General features: G+C 38.6%; 1 protein-coding gene across 4 annotated transcripts in view; it reads left to right on the top strand.

Moving 5' to 3' along the window:
- The window catches only part of Tmcc1 (transmembrane and coiled-coil domain family 1), a 200165-nt gene that overhangs the window by 117149 nt on the left and 65405 nt on the right, over positions 1-17611 (top strand). Inside the window, exon 1 of one of the 4 annotated variants that reach the window (XM_050148368.1) lies at positions 14693-14833. The exons of the other annotated variants lie outside the window; for them this stretch is intronic. Coding sequence (XP_050004325.1) covers positions 14807-14833 — 27 coding nt within the window. The 5' untranslated portion in view covers positions 14693-14806. Of the gene's footprint in view, positions 1-14692; positions 14834-17611 lie in introns of those variants that run through there. 4 annotated transcript variants of the gene reach the window in all.

The following is a 17611-nucleotide window of genomic DNA, read 5'->3' as shown; positions in this document are numbered from 1 at the left end:
CCAGTTTCTTAAATCATGTCTCGTCAGGCATTTCTCACGAAACTTGTTTATAATAAACTCACAGAGCCATTGAAGTCTTTATGCCTAAATAAATGGACAGTGAAAACTGTTGTGGTTCAGTAGTTAAGAGTGCTTGCTACTCTTGTAGAAGACCCAGGTTCCATTTCTAGCACCCACATTTGGTAGCTCACAACGTCCTGTAATTCCAGTTCTAAGGAATCTGATTGCTCTCTTGTGGTCTCTAAGGGTACCTACACCCATAGGGAGCATATATCTACACTCAGGCATATGCACATATACATAAAATAAGTAAATCTGATGCTGGATAGTGGTGGCACGCACCTTTAATCCCAGCGCTTGAGAGGCTAAGGCTGGCGGATCCCTGGGAGTTCAAGGTCAGCCTGGTCTAGTTCCAGGACGCAATCCAAAGGCTACAGAGAAACCCTGTCTCAAAAATTAATTAATTAATTAATCTGTAAAAAATAGGGCCCCTCTCCCCAAAATTATTGTCAACTCAGGACATTTTAGCAGGTAAAAATGCTTGCTGTGTAACCCAGGTCTTGATTCCAAGAACTTTAGGTAGAAGGAGAAAACTAGCCTGAAAGTTGTCCTCTGACTTCTACATGTATACCAGAGAGCATTTGCCACTTCTTCTCATAATAAATAAATTTTAAAAATTAAAACAATAGTCATCAGAGATTAAAAAGTTAAAATTATATTTAATTAAATATCTTCATTCTAGATTATGAGGGAGACATACTCTAGTATCTTAACTATAAAATATCTCAAAAAACACATACCCTTTTTTTAAAAAATAGGTTTATTTGTATGTTTTGCCTGCTTGTATGTAGATGCACTATATGCATGTTATGCCTATAGAGGCCAAAAGAGGACATTCGATCTCCTGGGACTAAAGGTACAGAGGATTGAGGGTGTCCTGTGTGTTGGGAAACAAACCCAGGTTCTCTACAAAGCCAACAAGTGCTCTTAGCCATTGAGAAATCTCTTCAGCCCGTAGACCTCTTTAAGTTAGAGGTGATTATTTGCTTTACCAAACAGTGTTCCATTTTAATAATGCATCCATATAACATGCTGCATAAATGAGCCTTACAGACGTGCTAAATGAGGGATCAAACACAAAACAATCCTCTTATACAAATCTGTTTATACAGAACAACCAAAAAAAGTGGATGAGTGGCTGCTGGAAGCTAAAAATAGGGGTTTGGTAGCTAAGGTCACAGAGTTCCTTTTCAGAGGGATGGATGGACATATGCCACAATAGTGATGGAATGGTGTATAGTTCTGAAAAATGGAATTACATATTTTAAATGGGTGAATTATCTGGTACATGCATCCCATCTCAATAGTGTTTACAGTGGAACTCATCATAAGATTGATTTAAATTGTGAATGTAATATTTACAGTTTTTCAATAGAATCATCACTGTTTTCTATGCATGTTAGCACAAATCTTTAGAAATGCTCTAATTCCCAAATATTGAAATGACTGTATCTGAAGAAGGACAGCATCACTGTCTCACCTTTGTATTCTGCTAAGCAATTCTAGCTGTGTAAGGCTAGCAGAAGAGTTATCCTGGCGTGGTCTGCCATTTCTTATAAGGACAGGGGGCATTATTTATATATCAGACAAGTCGGCACAGCCCATCTTTAGTTTTCACTGTTGGTGTTGATTTTTGGTGGTGGTGGTTCACTCTTGCTACAGATTCTCCAAACATCTAGATTTGAGTACGTTTGAAGCCCAGTCTAAGAAACTTCCTCCCCAAGTCAGTACAGGTTAACTAACTTCTCACGGTTTCCCTTTCCCTCATTTTTATCTTCCCTCCCCACTTAAAGGAAGAAGGAAAATACCCTAACAGTGCAACTTAAAGTGAAAGCCAATTTCTTCCTATTTTCTACAATTAAAGAGATTTGTAAATTTTTGTTTGTTTTTGTGTTTATGAGTGTCTTGCCTGCATGTATTGTCTCTGCACCTCATGCATACATGCCCAAGGAAACCAGAAGAGGGCATTGAATTCCTGAGACTTGGATTACAGAGGATAATTACTGATTATTATTATCATCATATGGCTGCTGGGACTAGGTCTTGGGTTGTCTGGGAGTGTTCTTAACTGCTAAGCCATCTCTCTAGCCCTATTCTTCTTCTTTCTTCCTTTTTTTAACAGATTTTTTTTTATCTAGTTTATAGCCACTTCCTCACTTGGTATGAGATCCTTTCCTCCCTATTAATAAGACAGGTCCAGTTTTACAGTTCTGGAACTCAGGCTGACTTCAAACTACTAAGTAATCCTCCTCCTTCTGACTCTCATGTATTGGGGTTACAGGTGTGAGGCATCACTCCAGGTCTTTTGCCTGATTTCTTCAAATGTTATTTAATGGATTTCCTAATAAAACTTAATTATATATTTTTATAATTTTCACGTGAAATTCCTCCATTTATAAATAGAAGTGCCGATTGTCTTAGAGTATTTGAAACTTTGGAACCAAATCAATAACTGTATTGCTGTTTTAATCTACTATCACACACCTGAAACACCTGAATCTGCTGATAAATAACTACCACCAGTGGCCCTGCTGCCCCACAGTCAGCACTATGCTGCTCAGGCTGTGGCCGGGCAGGATTTATATATAGTCCTGCTGACAACATCTCTAAAAGTAGTTTTTAACTAAGTCTCTATCAATAAAGACTCAGAAGTTGGAGGTGAAAACCTGATAGCTCAGAGGGGTCAAGAAGCAACCAACTGACCCTCATTTTGGTTAGAGATTCAGCAAGAGTTTCTCCATTCATCCCAGATCAGAAAGACAAGGAATCCCTTAAGTCCCTCCCTACTCCTTCCTGTGCATTTCTATCTGGCTTCCTGGGTCTTCCACACTCTCTGTGGCTAATTCTTATCAACTAGTTGCTGACTCCACCCCCTGATCCAAGGTTGATTTTATTAACACACTCTAAAGGTTTCACAAGTGTGATCAAATATCCTACAACAGTAAGCCAAGGCAGCCAGGGCTTTGTCTGTGTGTCACTGTATGTAATTTAATTTAAAATAAAACATAACTCCTACCGCATTAGTTTCTCTGTTTGACAAGAACTGTTACCCTTTGCTGGCAGCTTCTAAGTAATGGCCATCAACATTGTCAGGAATGCAAAGTTCTTCCCTTGTTACCATATGAAATCACAGAGGGAACCATCTTTGATAATCATCTAGAGCAGTGGTTCTCACCCTTCCTAATGCTGTGATCCTTTAATACCGTTCCTCACATTGTGGTGACCCCAACCATAAAATTATTTCATTGCTACTTCATAACTCTAATTCTGCTGTTGTTATGAATCATACATAATATAAATACCTGATATGCAGGATATCTGATGTGGCACCCCGAAAGGGGTCAAGACCCACAGGTTGAGTAGCACTGATCTAGATCCTCCTGCCTCTGGTTTCTAAGTGCTGGGATAGAATTACAGGCATGTATCATCACCCCCAGTATCTCCAGATTTACAGAAAGAAATAGGTGTTGAAACATAATTATTATAGAACTCCAAATAGATATGACTAGAGTAGAAGCTCTCCACAATATATTATAGTCAGGATATCAAAAATAAAAAGGAAGGGAAAACATCAACTGAAAGGCAATGGCAAAATGTAACAATTAACCCAGACTTTGCCTCAAATCTTGTGTTAATTTTGTCGATAAATGACTGTTAGGTTTGGGGGACTTAAGAAGTCTTGTGTAGGGATGTATTTAATAAATCACCAACAGTTGTGTGCTACTGAATATGGGTATATTAGAATAATGAGTGGTAGGTTTAACCCAGATCCAGGTAGAAGAGGGAGAGGTTGGTTGGAGTCACACACTCACGCAGAGATTAACCATGCCTTCTGGTGTTGTAGTGATTGCTCCTCCCACAGTGATATCTAGAGAACTAACCTAACTTTACTATTGGTATCTGAGTAGAGTAACAGGATTACTGATTTTGAAGGCCACCTTTAAGGAGATTCTTGCATAGTGTAAGCATTCACTTCTGTCTAAATTTGTGAAACTTTCAGATTATCCATTGTAGTGATATTTTATTTGTATTTTAACAAATAAAGCTTGTCTGAAGGTCAGAGTTCAAAGTTAAGCCACTAGAAACTAAGGAGCGGTGGCATACACCTTTAATTCCCAGGACTCGGGAAACAGAGGCAACACAGATCTCTGTGAGTTCAAGTACACCCTTGGCTACACAAGATCGATCCAGAAACAGATCCAGTGGTGGTGGCTCACACTTTTAATCCCAGTGTTTGGAAGTCACACACCTTTAATCCCAGCACTAGGAAAGTGGAGACAGGAGTGATACGGCTGGGAGGAGAGAGGAATATAAATGGGAAGAGACAGGAACTCACTGGAGTGTGGAGTCAGGATTTGTGGAAACAGAATCTTACCCTTTTGGTCTGAAGATTTGGTAGAAATAAAAAGTCTCTCTAGTGGTTGGGTGCTTTGCTTTTCTGATCTTCAGCTTGAATCCCAAAATCTGTCTCTGGGTTTTTATTATTCATGCTACAATCCATAATTTAAGTAGAGTTTCTGTCTTCCCCACACATGTAAAAGCAGTTAGGCTCCAGACACAGGGGATGCTAAAGCTTGTCATCTTAGAACTCAACATGAATGTTGTGAAAAGAAAAAGTAACATTTTGGAGTTCTTCTGATTCTTATGTGAAATTTTTAAATATTTACATCTTTTCCCATAGAATAATGCCTTAAAAATGAACTGTCTGATTCAAGGAATGCATATAGATTTTGAGATAAGTGAAACATTCTTTGACTTAAAGGATAAAAGCTCTCAGCTGGGCAGTGGTGATGGCCTATATCTCTAATCCTAGCACTTACGAGGCAGAGACAGGCAGAGATGTTGAGGCCAGCCTGGTCTACAGAACAAGTTCCAGAACAGCCAGGAATACAAAGAAAAACCTTGTCTCAAACCACAAAAAAAATAAAACAAACAAAAACTATCTCTGTCAGTGACACATCAAAGAAACTATTCCTGATGAAGGCCGATGGAACTTGTTCAATAAAAAAAAATGATGTGTTTTCTCTTCATGATAATGCAGTTTTTATGTCCTGCTAAAAGAGTACTCTGTTGAAAAAAATGAACTTACCATTTAAAGGTTTACTGCAGTATTAAAACTCAGTGAGTCCTCAGAATATTGGAATTCTCATAGGAAAGAATGTATCATTTCCTGGTAAGATTCATTCTGTCTATACACCTGAACCTTTTTCTGTATGTGCATGTGTTTCTGTTATCCTATATGCCACTTCAGAATCAAATTTGTATAACAGTAGGGTAGCTGTAATAGTGAATACCTTTAATCCCAGGACTCTGAAGACAGAAACAAGGGGATCTCTGAGTCTGAGGCTAACCCCATTTACATAGAAAGTCCCAGGTTAAAACAGTGTTGACGAATGAAATTCGAATGAATCATGATTTTTTTTAATGAGCTGAGATTTTAATGGCTTACTTTTATATTAAAACACTTTTGTTTTTACTTCTGAAATAATAAAGATACTTTTTTAAATTTGGCTTAAAAGATATTAAAATTTTAAATATAATATATATATACAGCCATTTATTCTCCCCCTCTTAATCCCCTTCTCTAAATAGCCTGGGTTGTTCTTTGAAGGTTTTACCATAGTTAAGTTCATAATAGGAGTGTGAGAACCTTGTCTCAAAGGGCTTTTTTTCTTGAAGAGTTTATCAGTCTTAGAGGAGATATGCTTTAATGTCCAGATGCCTTCCTGGTATAGTTTTGAGTAAGTTGTCTGTCTCCTTTTGTTTTGGTTTTTGTTTGGGATTTGAGTTTGGTTCTGTTTTGTTTTATGGCAATTTAAAAACTCTTTTAAAAGATTTATTTTTATCTTCTATGTATAACTGTTTTTACCTGATTGTATGCTCACCTTGTATGTATGCCTGGTACCCATGGAGACTAGAAGGAAGCATTGAATACCCTGGAACTGGAGATACAGGTAGTTGTGAGATACCTGACATGTCCATTTACAGCAGCATAGGCATGAGACTTGGGGTTCCTGGAATATGGCTTAAGTTCTGTTACCAGCTATTTGTAAGGCCTTTTATTCTATATCCACTATACCAACCCCTACCTCCCCCCAACACACATACTCTTATTCTAAAAGGGAACTATGTCTTGTGTATTGAAGGAGTAAGTGTGGATAGGGGCATTTTCCTAAGATACATAAGAACTGAGAGTATTTGGGGTGATAAGGTGAAACTGGTAAGGGTTTAGGGTTCAGATCCAATGAGAAGGTGGCTTCTCAGATAAAAGACTGGTTGCCTGTGAGTGGGCAGTGCCAAAATAAGCAAATATAGTAGGGATAATGGATAATAATAATTCTTCACTATGATAAAGGGACTTTCCAATATAAAAAGAATGGAAGATTCAGTGGACCTTGAAGTAAGATTTTTAAGTATTTAAAATTATCTCAATGATTTTAATATCTAAAATTTTAATATTTAATATTTTAAAATAATGGAATAAAATTATGGGAATAGTTTAAGATATAGCTTGTAAATGGAAGTTTCTGTTCTGCCTGGTCCCACAGCCATTCATTCCCAAGTAAACACACAGACGTGTATATTGCACAGGCTAATTACTAACTAGCTCTTACAATTTAAATTAACCCATAATTCTTATTTATGTTTAGCCACGTGACTTGGTACCTTCTCTCAGTAAGGCATTCTCATCTGCTTCCTCTGCATCTGGCTGGCAACTGTGTCTCTGCCTTTCCTCTTCCCAGTCTGGTCACCCCACCTATACTTCATGCCTGGCTACTGGCCAATCACCATTTTATTAAACCAATACAAGTGACAATTTTTTTCAGTGTACCAGAGCATTATCTCACAGCAATAGCTTAAAATTAATAGATATATTTATAAATAAATGGGCCACGTATTATGTTGTGCCCCTTAAAAGGGCTGCCAAGTGTTGGTAAGCTTTTAAAAGAAACGTGGTTTATAAGACAATCATAGAAGTTGAAGGAAGAACTGATTTCTAAATCTTTTAAAATCAGATATTATAAGTATATAAGACAACTTCTAACTAGGCATGTTGTGGACAGAAATTACTTCAAGTGAATGGTAGAGGTTTTAAAGAACAGATAAGGAGAACTTAGAGCTATATGCTATCAGGTTATGCTTGATAAAGTTGGGCTACAATTCCACCTGAGGGCTGCATGATAGCCAAAGCAAAAGGTTACTTAAGGCACCTCAGTCTTGAATCCAGGGCTGTCCTGGGCTTTTACATAATTTGTATTTGTTTCTGGTGGAAGAATGAGTTGCTGTTGTTGTTGCTACTATTACCTTTATAGTATATGAGCAAAAAAAAATTGAACCATTATATTTTCTTAAAGGAAGGTAGCTAAGTAAGGGAACTCAAGTTTGTTTGTAAAAATCTTTATAGTCTCTATTAATGGTCATATATTGCTGTAGAAATCTTTATAGTCTCTATTAATGGTCATATATTTGCAGAATTAAATATAGAAGTTTAACCTTCAATTATATAGGCAATCGGTAATTTATTGAATGCCTAGTATACGCGTTAAAGAAAATTATTCTTATCATTCTCACAGCAGCAGTGAGTCAGAGTAAATATGATCCCTTTGTACTGATGAAGAAACTGAAACTCAGATTAAAAAGCTGGTCCAAGGTCACAGAACTAACAGTAGCCCTGTAAGGCAGCAGTTGTTTCTGCTCCAGTTTCTCCAACCCACTGCCTGCATTGCTGTGGGCCTGTATTGGGTAAAGGTTGGAAAGATAATATTGACTGCAGCTGAACCTTGCTCCCCACACTGGAAAAGAATGTGAAGGTATCAAGTGTAGAAAACTTAAAAANAAAAAAAAAAAAAAAAAAAAAAAAAAAAAAAAAAAAAAAACAGGGCCAGTGAGATGAGTAAAGGTGTTTGCCACCAAGTCTGACAACGTGAATTTGATTCCTCGAACCCATATAGTGAAAGGAAAGAACAGCTTCCCACAAACTGCGCGGGCACACATATGCACACACATACCACTAAATAAATATGAAAATTAAATAGTGTGCCTTCCTGTAATCCAAAAAACAATGATAAGGTAACTATTTCTACGTCCTCAATATTCGCCCATTTTCTCAAGTCTCCCAACTTGTATGGGAAAGCGCCTCTAATACAAGTGCACAAATGAGGCAGTGTACAATTAGCAGAATCACAGTTTTAGACCAGAGTTCTTAATACTTCATGTTACACAGCAGTTTACATATTTAAAAAAATTAAGTCTACATATGTTTTTACTAAATCTTCTACAGGGTACTTTTTTTCTTCCTCTCAGCTGAAGCAGAGATGTGGGTGGAGGGTTAAAACCCTGAGGATTTAGGGTGTCTGGCAACGTTACCCTAGAGATTGCACACCACAGCTGTAGATGTGCACATTTCCCATCGGCATTTGCTCCGAGCACAAAGGTTCTTGTAGAAACAGCTAGGCTGCAGATGTCAGAGAAGCTGCCATGATCTTCTGAATATGCACTCAAAGGAGAGACTGCTAAGTGGGTAACGGACATGACGACGAGGTGCTTTGTAATCTCCTCATACAAGTCAAAGAGAAGAGTGAGTTTCCAAACATGAATGCATGTGGAAAGCTGTCAGCACGTGTTCTTCTGTTGTGTTTGTCTGGATTCTGTGTTCTTGAGTCAGAGAATCTTCTCTAGATTGCAATTGCTCCCACAGTGACACCTGGAATCTTGAAATGTAGTTCATGGTCATTCATCACTTAACAATGTATTATTTTCTGAGAAATTATATTTTCTCTGTTATAATGATAAAATTGTTTCAGTTCTGAAATGTGAATTTTACTTTCTGTGGAGTGATAATGAAGATTCTTGATGTACTCTAAAAAAAATTAAATTATATTCATTAAAATTACAAATGGATTTTAGACAATGAAAAACCTAGATTTTCTTTGTCTTCTGTCATCTGTTACCCTGAGCACATTTCCTATCCTCAAAACTTTATCTTTGATCATAGTAATGGTCAAGATTTAGGCCTATTAGAACAATTATGTTCACTGTACATAAAACCCACATATTAGAATCCAGGGGCTAGCATGGAGCTACATCCTTAACTAATAAAATTCTATATGTAGTAATATTACTAGGGTGTGTTAGGATTGCAAAGACACACACATGCAAACTCATTTTCTGTAGACAATTGTGAATATAAATGTTTTTCAACTTAAAAATACTTGATGTTCTAAAAACTCTGTGATAAGTCACCCTCCTTGTCACTGATACCCATGTGCTTCCTTGAATTACTAGCAAAGCTGTTGTACCTCAAAAACCCTTCTCACCATATTAAACCTACAAGGGTGAGGCTGTAGGATCTTGTGTCTTATAGCAATTAAACATCCATTTACATGCATGGAATAGTGTTAGTGAAAATGAATCTACATATGTAAAAACTTGGATTTTTCTGGGGGGGGGAAGTATTATTTTTATTAGGTTGTGTTTTGAGATGGATCTTTTGTAGCCCAAGCTGGCCTCAAACTCTGTGTATAACTTGAGGTGACCTTGAATTTATAATCATTTTGCCTCTGTGTCCTGAGTTCTGGAATATAGGTTTGTGCTACCAGACCCAGAAAACTTGAATAATTTCTTGTAAGGTTGTTTTAAAATCTTATTCTTTGATGTCCTTGGAGCTCAAGAGGCCTTTCACTATGGACTCATTAAGTACCATCGTGGTTATGTCTGCTCTTTAGAAAATAAGTGCACTAGTAAAATGCAAGAAAGACTTTGATTTTATATGACAACGAAAATGTTTTAACTCAAATTAGAAGATAGAAAACAAGGGAGCTGTGCATGTGTGAGTGCAAGCGCAAGAGCAGGGCAGAGGGTCACTGGAACCAGAGTTAGAGGGAGTTGTAGCCACCAGTCCAAGAAGAGTGTGTATTCTTCATTGCTGAGCTATCTCTCCAGCCCCAAGAGGTAAATCTTTATGAAAGACTCAGTTTCTATCAAAGTACCTGATATGCAGTAGATATTTTGTTATTCATGATAAGAGATTCCAGTTGTCGTGTTACATGCTTTTAAACCCAGAAGAGGCATGGTCTAGTGAGTTTCAGGCCAGCCAGGGCTACATATGAGATATTTTTTCAAAAATAAGCAAAAAGGGGGAGAAAAGATGAGAATTTCCACAAAGGGAACTCAGGGAGTTCCTAAGGGCTGTGGCAGTTGGGCTTTGAAGGCTACAGTAGCTTTGGATGTGTAGAGGCAGAAGATACCATGTGAGCATTACAGTGACCAAATAATCAGTTGTGTTGAGCTGTTGTCATGATTTGTTCTGAGAACAGTGAAGCAAAAATGAAAGTAGCAGAGCGGTTACCGCTCCATAGAATAAGCAAGTTAAGATGAAGCATCTCCCTGAGGAGTTGGTATCAACTGAGGTAGGGCCACAGTAAGGGAGTATCAAAAGCAATTAGATAGCATGTTAAAAATTAAGCAAGTAATTCACTTTTTCTAATCCTTAAGTTTTTTATCTTTAAAAATGAAGCCAATAAATGTGGATATTGGATGGATCTTCTTTCTATTTTCATGATTTACATGTGTGTTTGGACACACACATACATACATTTAGAAGTATGTGCATACTACATATGAGAGGAAAAACACTATTTGTCTTTCTGGATCTTGTTTATTTTACTGAATATGATGTTTTTCAGCTCCATTCATTTTCCTGCAATTGTTATTTTTTTATGGCCAAATAAAATTCCATTGTGTGTGTGCACTACATTTTTTTATCCATTTCATCCATGGATGAACATTTAAGCTGTTTCCATTTTTTTTCTAAAGTCTATTTACTAGTCTGATGTTTGGGTGTCATGGGGTCTGGGTGTAAGTGAGTATGTTGGTGTATGTGTGCCCCTGCATCATGTGTGGAGGTCAGAAAACAAGTTTCAGGAGTCAGTCTTCTACTCGGGCCCTTAGGCTTGCACAGCAAGTGCTTTTACCCACTAGATAAAATCTCACCATCTCTGGTTCCATTTCTTAGCTATTATGAATAATGTAGCAATAAATATGGATACCTGTTTGGATGTGGATATCTGTCTCTGTTTAATTAACATCCTGTGGCTATGTTCCCAGGAGTAGCATAGTTATGTTAGTTCTAGTTTTAGTCTTTGAGGACTCTCAGCTGAGTTCTATACTCTGTGCACCAGCTTTCATCTCTACCAGCAGTATAACATATCCTCTTTCTTCACAGCCTCACCAGCATTTGTCAACTGTCACTTGTCTTGGTGTTGGCAAGTATAAGTAGAAGTTATAAGGCAATGCTTAGAATGAAGAGGCCTGTCTTTATCCCAAAGAATTCATAGTAGAGGGCGGTAGTGGCGCACGCCTTTAATCCCAGCACTCGGAGGCAGAGGCAGGCGGATCTCTGTGAGTTCGAGACCAGCCTGGTCTACAGAGCTAGTTCCAGGACAGGCTCCAAAGCCACAGAGAAACCCTGTCTCGAAAAAAAAAAAAAAAAAAAAAAGAATTCATGGTATATAACAGTATAATGAGGCTTGTGAGTGTTTTCAATTTTATTTTCACTCCTGTGGTATCTACATTGTTGCTTTGAATATGACTACTTTCATCTTCATGCTTTGACTTAATTCTCTGCTCAGAATACTTCATAAAATACATAGAGAATCATTATTTTCTCATCCCTCAAATTTTTCCATAACAAATCACAGAGGGAGGTAACATTTCATAAAAATATTTGGTGTCTTCCTTAACCCCATCCTTCTAGAATTCTCCACTGGTCATTAAGTTCACATTACAAGAAGACTGATTTCATTGAGGATTTTTCTTATATAAGAAGCTTCAAACATAAGGAAGACTGAACTGCCTAAGTATTGTCTCCTCACCAGTAATTGGTGCTTAAACTGGGGTTGGATCTGTCTTCTTCTCCCTAAGGCTGGGACGTGTGTGTGTGTGTGTGTGTGTGTGTGTGTGTGTCTGTGTGTGTGTCTGTGTGTGTGTCTGTGTGTGTGTTTGTGTGCCATTATGCTTCTAATCAAGTATAATTTGCATTAAATTTACATTGATCTTGAGACCAGGGATAACTAAAGAGGGAGTAACTCTCTTAGAAAATATGTTATAGGGAAATTACTTTTTAAGACAGTGAAGGAAGGAAGGAAGGAAGGAAGGAAGGAAGGAAGGAAGGAAGGAAGGAAGGAAGGAAGGAAGGGTAAAAAGCCTTGAGACAAAATGTGGATAAAGTAAAACAAGTTATAAGTTATAACAGCTAGCAAGAAATGAGCTTAAAATAGAGTGTTCATAACTAGTAGTAAGTCTCTGTGTCATGATTTGGTAGCTGGTTGGTGTAGACAAGTGTTTCAGTCCCACCTGGTCCCACAGCCATTCAATGTAAGAGGTCCTTCTCTTCTTGTGTTGCTTCATGTGGTTAATGAATAAACTTCCTTGGCCTAGTTGATAGGGCAGAACTTAGGTAGGAGTGGAAGACAGAACTGAATGCTGGGAGGAAAAAAGGCAGAGTAGGAGAGACGCCATGGATCCGCTGGAGACAGACCTTGGGAATTTTACCTGGTAAGCCACTGCCATGTGGTAATGCACAGATTAATAGAAATGGGTTAAATTAAGATGTAAGGATTAGCCAATCAGAAACTAGAGCTAATGGGCCAAGCAGTGATTTAATTAATACAGTTTCTGTGTGGTTATTTCAGGGCTAAACTAGCCAGGCAACTGGGACAAACCAACAGGGCTTCCTTTGCAACAATTCAGTCCCAAAGAAACACACAGAGGCTTCTGACAGTTATAAACTGTTTGGCCTGTTAGCTCAGGCTTGTTATTAACTAGCTCTTACAACTTAAATTAACCCATAATTCTTGTCCATGTTAGCTACGTGGCTTGGTACATTTTTTCAGTACACCATTTTCATCTTACTCCTCTGCGTTTGTGTGGCAACTACAGACTGAGCCTTTCCTCTTCCCAGAATTCTAGTCTGGTCACCCCACCTATATTTTCTGCATGGTTACTGGCCAATCAGCATTTTATTAAAGCAGTACAAGTACAAATCTCTACAGGGTACAAAAGCATTATCCTACAGCAGATTGGTGGCCCAAAAGAAAAAACCTGCTTACATGTGGTTTCAGGGAAAATCCTATACTGTGTCCATATGCGCACATGTTAATGTAGGTATAAAAGTTTGTATACATGTGGACATACAAGGCTGGCTGGAACTCAGCCTTGGGTGTTGTTTCTCAGAAATTGACTACCTTGGTTGTTTGGGTGTGTCCATGTTTGTTTTTTATTACATTCATTTACTCTAACTATGTTTGCTTGCATGTACATGCTGTGACATATATGTGGAATTCAGAGCACAACTTGTAGGATTCAATTCTCGCCTAACACCATGTGGTTCTGGGTATTATTATTCAAGTCATCAGGCTTGGTGGCAAACATCTTTACCCACTGAGCCATCTCAATGGTCTCTCTTTGATTTTTGAGAATAGAGCCTCTTTCTGGGATCTGAGACCTCACCAAATAGGCTCTCCTGCCTGGCCATTGAGCCCTAGGATTCATCTGTTCCTACCTCTCCAGTGCTGGTATTAAAAATGCATGCTGCCACACCTGGCGTTTTATATGGGTACTGGAAAATATACTCAGGCCCTCATACCTACAGGAACAGCTCTTAGTTAATTGAGCTATCTTCCCCAGTTTTCTCCACTGTTTTATATAAGGGACTTAAACATTTGCAGATTTTTTTCTTTTTATTTATTTATTTATTAAAGATTTCTGTCTCTTCCTCACCGCCGCCTCCCCTTTCCCTCCCCCTCCCCCAATCAAGTCCCTCTCCCTCCTCAGCCCAAAGGGCAATCAGGGTTCCCTGCCCTGTGGGAAGTCCAAGGACCACCCACCTCCATCCAGGTCTAGTAAGGTGAGCATCCAAACTGCCTAGGCCCCCACAAAACCAATAGGTGCAATAGGATCAAAAACCCATTGCCATTGTTCTTGAGTTCTCAGTAGTCCTCCTTGTCCGCTATGTTCAGCGAGACCGGTTTTAACCCAGGCTTTTTCAGACCCAGGCCAGCTGGCCTTGGTGAGTTCCTGATAGAACATCCCCCTTGTCTCAGTGTATGGGTGCACCCCTCGCGGTCCTGAGTTCCTTGCTCGTGCTCTCTCTCCTGAGACCCACATTGGAGCACCAGACTGAAATCTCAAGGTCCAAATCAGGAACATTTGCAGATTTTGAAGTCAAAGGAGAATGAATGCTAGCCTTGATCCCCTTGGATACTGAAGGATGACTCTGTTTAATGTATTGGTGATAACAGCAGCTGATAGTACATGTGTCTCTGTTCAGCAAGGAATACAGGACCCCTGTTTGATAATAAAGAAACCAGTTATCAACAGTTCCAAAACTCATATCACCAGTGACAATAGAAATACAGTACTAATTCAGTTTTCCTATTCTCTTTATTGCCACCACAACTGTAGCTGGAAAGATACTAGATTCTGGGAGGAATGGGATAAGAGGTTAAGATTGTTAGATATATAAGAGCTTAAGATACCATTCTAAAAGGGTGATGAATTCTAAGGTTGGTGATTTCAGAGGAGAGGTGGAACAGTGCCCTGTGTTCACAGGGTCAAAGGTGCATCCCATGTGATTAATCTGTAAGGCCCGGAAGCATTGTGCTTGGAAGCACAGTCACATAGAGCTTATCCAAGTGTGCACTGGAAACTATTTTTGTTAAGTCAAAGGAAAGACAGGATCAGTAAGATGATGCAGTCACAGTGGGGAGAAGAGGTAAGTACTAGAAGACAAGGAGTTGCCAGACTTATAAGAGGTCATTTTTTTTTCGAGTTCTCATATTTGTACTCTTGTTTAAATTGAAAGTGTATTTTTGTTTCTGTAGTAAATTCAATCCTGTACTAAAAACGAGTATCTTCAAGTATATCAGGGGTATTTTAAAATTAAAATTTGTGTTTCATTTTCTTATCTTGATAGGATGTAAAATCATTTTAATAGACATCATTAATATCTCACATATACAGAATCTTGGGTAAGTGCTTAAAACTGTAGGCCAGTATTATACAAAGGCATGGGAAGATTTCATGAACCAGGGTGCAACAGATTTGTCCTTGCTATTTCCTGGCAGCCCTATCACTTTCTATGTCTTTACAAAATTCTCACTCTTCCAGCTCCTGCAGAAAAAAGGCTCTTTTTCTCTTTTTCCTTTGTCATTGTTCAGAAGTTGCTTGATCTTCAGTTTTCTATTGCTTCCAGCTTTAGGGTTTTGTTTTTGTTTTTACCTTCTTCTTCATCACCAGTTGGTTGCAGGAATAGTATTTCATGTGTTCTGTGGGGCAGGAGTAGGTGCCAAATACAGACTTTTGTTACTTTTTGTTTGATTTGAGTAATTGTAGCCTGTCATGGTGGGGAAGTACGGCAGTGACAGGCTAGCTCCATGGCAATACAAGTGTTTGGCAGCTGCTTGTATCACTTCAGCCTAAAAGTAAATTTTTTTTCAGCATTTATGCTTTTATTATTTTATTGGTGTTGGTGTTAGGAGTCTAACCTAGGGCCTCATTCATGCTAGGCAAATACTCTATTATTGAGCCCAACATTCTTTATTTTTATTTAACACATAATTTAAATACACATGAGGTACTTAGGATAAACTTTGTTAATGATTGTTGTACACTGCTTCTTCCAAGAAGCTAGGAGACGATGTCTGGGAATATAAGCTGAACAGACTTACCAGGAAAAGAGTTCTTAAAGAAAGACCAGACCCACTTTTATTCCTTCATCTGTCCTGTGCTGGTTTTCTTTTGACACCAAGTACAAAGGCCACTGTGCTGCATCCATTGCTGCTGGCTTGAAGCTATCAGATGGTGGAACTGCTGCTCTTTGACAGAATTTAGCTGTCAGAGATACTGGCATGTCCACTGGCACAAGGAAGTCCAGAACTTTGAACTCTAATTCTGATCAACTTCCAGTTTCTACATGAAACCCTCTGTGAATGGTCTAAAGGAGTTCTGAGATAGAAGAATGGAATAGGAAAAATAACTGATACTGAGCCAATTCTCTCATGAGACATTTGATCGTGTGAAGACCAAGGCAGGAAGTCTTAGAGATAACAGAGACCTGACTTCACTTTTACTCTACTCAGCTTATCAGAAGTAGCAGAACTGAATTAAAGAAAAAAAAAAAAAAGACATCCCACCTGAGAAGCATTAGTTGAGAGAAAGCAAACAACTGTTCATTTTGCATATAAAATATGTAAAATATAGAGAATAGTAATAGTATTCTTAATCTAGGTAGGTCCTCCTCCTGTTTAAATAGTGCTTAAAATCAAAGGATCTAAAATTGCAGAATAGTTTTCTAAATCCTTCTTCCTTTGAACAACTCATCAACACAGCAGTGGACCTGTTGAGTGTTAAGGGAAACTAAAATGTGGGGGAGGATTCTTTAACTGTTACTACATAGTCCATTGCTATTGCCCCCAATGAGTTCAACCTTGTGCTGACCATCTTCTGTAAAAACCCAGATTAAGATGAACAGTGGTAGCATATGCCTTTAATCTAGGACTTGGGAGGCAGAAGCAGATGGATCTCTGTGAGTTTAAGGCCAGCCTTGTCTACAGAGCAAGTTCCAGGACACCCAGAATTGTTACACAAAGAAATCCTATCTTGAGAAACAAAACAAAACAACAACAACAAAAAAAACAGATTAAACTCTTGACATATGAAACCCTATGCAAAGAGGCATATGGGCTGTCTGTCACTCAGACTGTTTCCCAATATCAGGTAAGAGTACCAAAAACCACAGGCCCACTGGTTCCTTTATTGAAAAAGGGAATCTAGTTGCTAAACCCTAATTGTGGAGCAAGCCCTTTTTTACTTTATAGACATAAGAATCATCTATGAAGGATGCTTTTCTACCTTTTAAAAAACCTTTGTTAAAAGTTTCTTACACACTTGTTTACATACATATTTCTTCCTTCATTTAAGTTGTTGATGAATTCTCTAGCACTTTTTTAAACAGCTAATGAAAAATTATTGTGAAAACTGGTGTTGTCAGAAAAAATCCAAAGTGCTCCATTATAGTGACCTTAGTTTATATCAATCCGTAATTCAACTACCTTTCTTCCTAGTCTTCATTATTTTTGTTTTTGAATCCTATTTCTTTTTTGGGGGGGGGTGTGGGCTTTTTTTTTTTTTTTGGCTTTTTTTCAAGACAGGGTTTCTCTGTGGTTTTGGAGCCTGTCCTGGAACTAGCTCTTGTAGACCAGGCTGACCTCGAACTCAGAGATCCGCCTGCCTCTGCCTCCCGAGTGCTGGGATTAAAGGCGTGCGCCACCACCGCCAGGCTGGAGTTGAGATTTTTATTACAGACTCAAGGAAGAGCGTAGGTAGAGGCAGAGACATCTGGGAAAATTGGCAGTGAACATGACCGACAGACCGAACTTGTGAGCAGATGGGGAAGGGGAGAGAAGAGGGAGAAAGGGGAACATGGATCCAAGAGGCCAAGAGACTGTTATGCCCAGATCCGTGAAGCCCCCCCAAAACCAGCAAGCATACC

This window comes from Alexandromys fortis, unplaced genomic scaffold, assembly GCF_014885135.2.
Source record: "Alexandromys fortis isolate MF-2015 unplaced genomic scaffold, M_Fortis_MF-2015_v1.1 scaffold_59, whole genome shotgun sequence".
NCBI lineage: Eukaryota > Metazoa > Chordata > Mammalia > Rodentia > Cricetidae > Alexandromys > Alexandromys fortis.
This window is presented reverse-complemented; position numbering and strand designations above follow the sequence as displayed.